At 30.5% G+C, this 6,000-nt stretch overlaps 1 protein-coding gene across 1 annotated transcript in view; it reads right to left on the reverse strand.

The window, feature by feature from the left end:
- LOC108904924 (metabotropic glutamate receptor 4-like) overlaps window positions 1-6,000 on the reverse strand; it is a 311,527-nt gene that overhangs the window by 273,548 nt on the left and 31,979 nt on the right. Inside the window, exon 2 of the mRNA XM_018707649.2 lies at window positions 2,880-3,050. Within this exon, the coding sequence (XP_018563165.2) occupies window positions 2,880-3,050 (171 nt within the window). The remainder of the gene's footprint in view (window positions 1-2,879; window positions 3,051-6,000) is intronic.

Below are 6,000 nucleotides of genomic sequence, written 5' to 3' on the forward strand. Positions count from 1 at the left end.
CAAACTATAAAGTAGTTGCTACCAACGATTGTTCGCAGGTCGTTGGTCGTTACCCCTTGGAGAGAAGCAGCGTCCTATTCACAACGAATTAGTCTGTTATTGTTGGTGGTTTTAGAATACTTGACAGTAATAATGGAATTTACTGCAAAAATTGATGAATCTTGTTCATCTTATTAGTAGCAGCTACCTGGTAGCAGTTAACAACGACCAGCTAATTTGTAGGAGAACCCTGCTTAATGTTAAGCGTGTATCAACAGAAATATAACTTCTTGTCAAATATCCTTAAAAACTCAAGTTTACTTAGTGTAATGCTCTTCAACTTATAATGAAATAATATTTTCTTAAAATATCTTAGCATGTACATAATATTTTATTTCTTAACATTTAGTGGTTTCTCTAACATACACTATTCATTAATTATGTCCAAACTTATCAGTAACTCCTAAAACTCTTCGTCATTTTTGTATAATAAGTATAATTATACTTATAACAATAAATATATTAGGAATAAGAAGCACAAGAAAATAAATGATATCACTTTCGACGTCTACTACGTTGTCTCGATTTTTGAGATCGTTTTAACTTTCATTTAATATTAAGTACATTAATATTGAATTTGCCACTTATACAGTCACTGTGATGGAATAAATTAGGTATATCTGACACAAAATTGTTAAAGAAAAATACTCCCGTAGTTTTTTGAAGGGGGTGTAAAGTTATATATCACCACCAAATTCCAAATATTTATACCTAGTTGTTCCCAAGATACAGGACATTAAAGATTATCTTTTTACCAATCTTGTAATTTTAGAAAATATGGGTTATTTAATTAATCTGTTTTAAAAATCGATTTTTTAATAAATTAATTAAAAATTTGTAGAAAACATGCAACAGAATTAAAGACAAGGTTTTGAAACCAAATTTGTTAAAAAATGCATATTTTTATAATTACACAAATGATAAAAAAAAATTAGCTTGTTGCATCTTGGGAACGACTAGAAATAAATATTTCAAATTTGGCAGTGACTTTAAACATTTAAAAAAAATGCCAAAAAACTGAGATAAATTTAAAAAATTATCGATGTCATATATAAAGAAAAGTGCTGCACATTTAATATTGTGTGAGTATTATTTTCTAAAGAGTTTTGTGTTTGATATCGAATTTATTACTTTAGTCCAGTCAATGACCATATTTCCGTATAATTTTGTCAAACAGCACCGATTTTCATAAAAATTTGGATACTCTAACTTACTCTCTACTTCAATGTTGACCTTGTACAGGGAGTTGCTTTTACCCTGGGGGTGGATGCCACCCCTTCACGGGGGTGAAAATGTTTCATTGAAAATAATGGAATGGATATATTGACTAATTATAAGCAACTTTTGTTCTATAAAGTTTTTTCTGAAAGTAAATACTTTTCGACTTATTCGCGAGTGAAAGTGTAATTTTTTTAACAAAAAAAAAACACTTTTTCAGACGGTTTTTCGCATTTAACTCAAAAAGTAAGTATTTTATCAAAAAAGACATTTTTATAAAAAATGCAGCTTATAAAATAACAAAAATAACGTTGTATTTTTGGTGTCTATAGACCCAATACAAGCGGAGTAATAGCTTGTTGAATGTTGGTTCTTATTCGTCAAACGCCAAAATTGAAAGTTTGAACGTGAAATAACCAAAAACTAATGCATTTTTCAGGGAATACTCAGATAACCTTTTTTAATGTGTTTGAAAAAAACTTTATTTTTGTTCATTTATAAAAATCCCTAGTATCAAACCTAAGTGAGTTATGATGAAAATAAAGTTAGTCCGTATTTCTATCGGTGACAAAAAACGTGAAAATCACCCCCTAATTACCACCTCAATTGAAAATAATCGTTACCACTTTACAATTTACTTTATTGATGTACTTGTAATATGATCTAGAAGTTTGACCGGTTTAACCGGTTTAAAGTGCTTAGTTTTGAAAAAAGTTGAGCTTGAAGTGAAAAGAGAATATTTGTATTTTTGGAAAAAATTGTCTTTTCAAAATATCTCAAAAACTATTAATGACACGCAAAGTTTTGTAGAGTACAAAATTGTACATTTTGCTTTTTTGGAAATTTTTAAACTATAATTGTTCGATTTTTTTGCAAGGGTGGTTTTTATAAGGGTTGAAATTTATAAATAAGTAATAAAAAATTAAAACAGTAAAGAAATCTTAATTTAATATCACTATTATGGCTAAATTACTCCAAATTAAAAAAAAAAACACACCACAGAAATGAGACCACCGCCAAATCCAAAGCCAAAGGCTGTGCGGAAGGGAACTACACATGAAAAAACGCGGACAACACCCATTATCCATCGACATTGCCAGTGCCGACACCGGGGATCGAACCCGGACCAGAGTAGGAAGCCTGGCCGAGAAATGCTTGCCACCGCACTCTCGACCGACTGCGCTACCGTGGCGATTACCGGAGTACCGGAAATTGCTGAATAATATTTTTCAACATTATTTTTTAATGATTTGTGGGTGGTTTTTAGGGATTGATAATTATCAATTCATCATAATTACTTTTTTGAAGATGATTTCAACCTATTACACGCTCGAATCTACAATTCTATTATTTTTGAGGGATTTTACCTTCAATGACTGGACTACTTATAAAAGTTACTGACTCGCCCTGTATGATGTAGAAGAGATATAAATTAAAAGTTGTAATGCATAACATGTTCTGTTATGGAGTGAATAGGGAAATAGGTCGGAAATACTGATAGAGAAATAAAAAATTCTTCAGTAAACCCCTAGTACAACAAGTTGTAGTGAAAATACCTGCTGAAAAAAAGCAATAATTTGTTATGAAATCGGTTTAAAATTGTAAAAGACTTATAAACTTACTTTGATCCCATAATTTGATTCCTCATAGATGATTGATATGTAGCTCCAGCCCATCCTCTTAACGATGTCTACCATAGCCTTGACTTGATAATGATCTGATGGAATTGTCCTCGAGAAGTATTCGAATCTCTGCTTGTTACTGAGTTCGGGACTCGTAGAGAAGAACGAAACCTGTAAAGAAAAGTTTAGGTAAATTTTCACAGTAATTGCTCTAATAAAGTGGGCATAATGGCTTAAGTTTAATGCTCACTGAAATATTTATGTACCACTTGGAAGAGGCAGGATTTGTTGAGTTAGTTATGAGTTTGCATAATTCGGAACCCGAATAAATGTTAGGATAAGAAAGTGACAAATAATCTCGGTAAATTATAATAATGAAGATATATAAACTTGACATTATTAACGACACGTTATTACTTGTTAACACGTGTTGCAAAAACATCTCATAATAATTTAATTATCAGCGCTTTCGTTTTCACGCACCGTTAGAAGACGAAAGTACGCTTAAGTTTAAGACATATTTTTAAAATTAGTATTATACAGGGTGATTCTTAACTTATCAAAGAAACTTCTGGGTCTTTAAAAGAATAGTTGATATCACTGCAAACGTTATAGCACGAGATTTCGAGAAAAAAATATTTGATGCTATATGCGTGTTTATTAAATTGACTTTTAAATTAATCTTTTAAATTAATGTATTACAAATACATGGATTGTTGACAACCCATAGTGCATGCGGCGGGAGATAGTGTAGGTCAACGGTGACGAGGCGAAGGGGTCATTTGTTGTTCCTTATTTGAAGACGGTACATCTAACTGTGAAGTTGAAGTTATATTTAGACAGAAAACGATTCGTTAATAAATTCCAAACGAACTCCGTGTCATGAGGTCCACATGGTTAAAAATGGCAGGTTACACATTTAAGAGATTATATCAGCTTTGAATACCAATACAATAATATTGGACTGGAACAACAAATTCAGAGAAGTGTTAAAATTTATGTGAGTAAACAGATTATTTATTTTTGTGTATTTCATTTATCATTATTGACTACTGCTTGAATTTTTTGGTAGGTTACTTGTTAAGTACTGTTTGTGTGGTAAACACCCACTCGCCCTCACGGCGAGGGGTGTGGCGTGGCGTTATTTAAGGTTACACTTGCCTGCCCAGCGGAGGGGTACGAAAATTACTAAAAAAAGGTTAACAAAATTAGTTTTTACGACGGAATTTGACAAAATAAACTATTGATACGTGTTTCTAAAGGTTAAAGGAAGCCTCTGTATAAATGTGACCCCCACCTAAAGTTACACCCTGTATATGGTTTTACTTTATATAAATGCATTTTGAACCTTGGTATAACACATCACAATGTATCGTGTTTGTGATTACCTTTGATATCTTCATACTTTTTTAACCGGTTCAATTACAAATTTTTGATGTTCTATCATTTTCAAAAATAAAACAACAGCCTGAAAGACTTGTGTATTTTTTTTATAATTGATTTCATGTAACCACAGATGCAAAAATCGGTGGCCATATCTGATAATCCCACAACAAAAGTCAATATCAAATCCACTGTGGAAAAGCTTTTTCCTGTTTTATTCTATTTTTAATTATTCTCAAAAGCATGTTTATATTTAAAATTAAAAACATACTGGCGCGAGTCTCTTTATCAGTAAAAATTTAGTTTAAAGGCAGCATTAAGGCATAGCATTATGAGGATAACTGTTTTTCCTTATTTTTTTCAGAGATTATTAAGATCAACGTTTTGAATTTGTTTCTCGATTTTCAGTCAGATGAAACAAAATTAAATTTTGACGATTTTTACAAGGCATTTATACATAACATGTAACATAAATAACAGAAGATGGCTAAATTATTTTTTCCTAATTTGTAACTCATCTTGAAACAATGAATTGAATTTATTTATAAATATTTAAGCCTAGTACATTTAATTTCAGAAAACTATTTTATATCAGGCTATCAATTCTATTTGAGAAAATTAAAATTTAGAATTCGTTAAGTTGATTTCAAACAAAAACAAATTTGCATAATTCAGAAAAATAAATTGATTTCATAAAATATTACTCGCAAAATTCAGAATGAGTAAAATAATTCCAAACAGTTAAAAATCATTGATTATAATAATTAATTTTGATTTTTGTTGGTATTACTTCTAGTATCTCATTAGAGTTAAATCGTTTCTCAGATACTTTTAACTAATTTTGAAATACTATCGCTACTAATACACGGATATAATATAATACTACACGAAATAATAATAATACTACACGAAATACATGACATATTCTGAAATATAGTTGACCTAATTTAGACCGTATCTCCATGACTACACGAAATATACAACATTCACCTGATATGTAGCTTCAATCTTGCGAATACGTATTTAATAATGAAGCCATTCCCATGGCACTATATGACATGGAAGAGGCTACAATATGTAGCACCAATTGAAATTTCTTTAGACTAAAAAAAATATAGGTTCGCAACATCGATGAGACACATATTTTGATGCTATATTGACGTCCTGGTACGTCGGGAGCATACGGGTTTACTCAACTGGAAGGTAATTTACAGTTTCTTGCAACCGTATACTTTTTAGGGTCCTATGAAATTTTGGTTTGTATATATATCCATATCGCAGCTACTTTTATGTTATTTACATCTCACGTATTACATACGTTATAGCGTATCTAGCTTACATATCGTTTAAATGATGTGTAGCGCTACACACAAAAAAGTAAATATTCAAAGAGAGAATTCAGATTTTCTCAAGTTTTTAAATAAACAATAGTATCAAACGGAGAAAATATCATTAAATTAAGAAAATGATGTTTCTTCAATTTAGTTCTTGATTTTCTTGGAATATTAGTTCATTGGGAATAATATATTCTCAGTTTGAGTATTTAACAGAGCTTAATTGAAATAGATCTGGAATTAAAATGAATACGAGGCTCACTATTTTAGATCCACTTGTTTCTTGAAGGAAAGAAACTATCATTAAATTGAAAAAACGATGTTTCTTCAATTTAGTTCTTGATTTTCTTGGAATATTAGTTCATTGGGAATAATATATTCTCAGTTTGAGTATTTAACAGAGC

Source organism: Anoplophora glabripennis, unplaced genomic scaffold (genome assembly GCF_000390285.2).
Source record: "Anoplophora glabripennis isolate ALB-LARVAE unplaced genomic scaffold, Agla_2.0 scaffold194, whole genome shotgun sequence".
NCBI lineage: Eukaryota > Metazoa > Arthropoda > Insecta > Coleoptera > Cerambycidae > Anoplophora > Anoplophora glabripennis.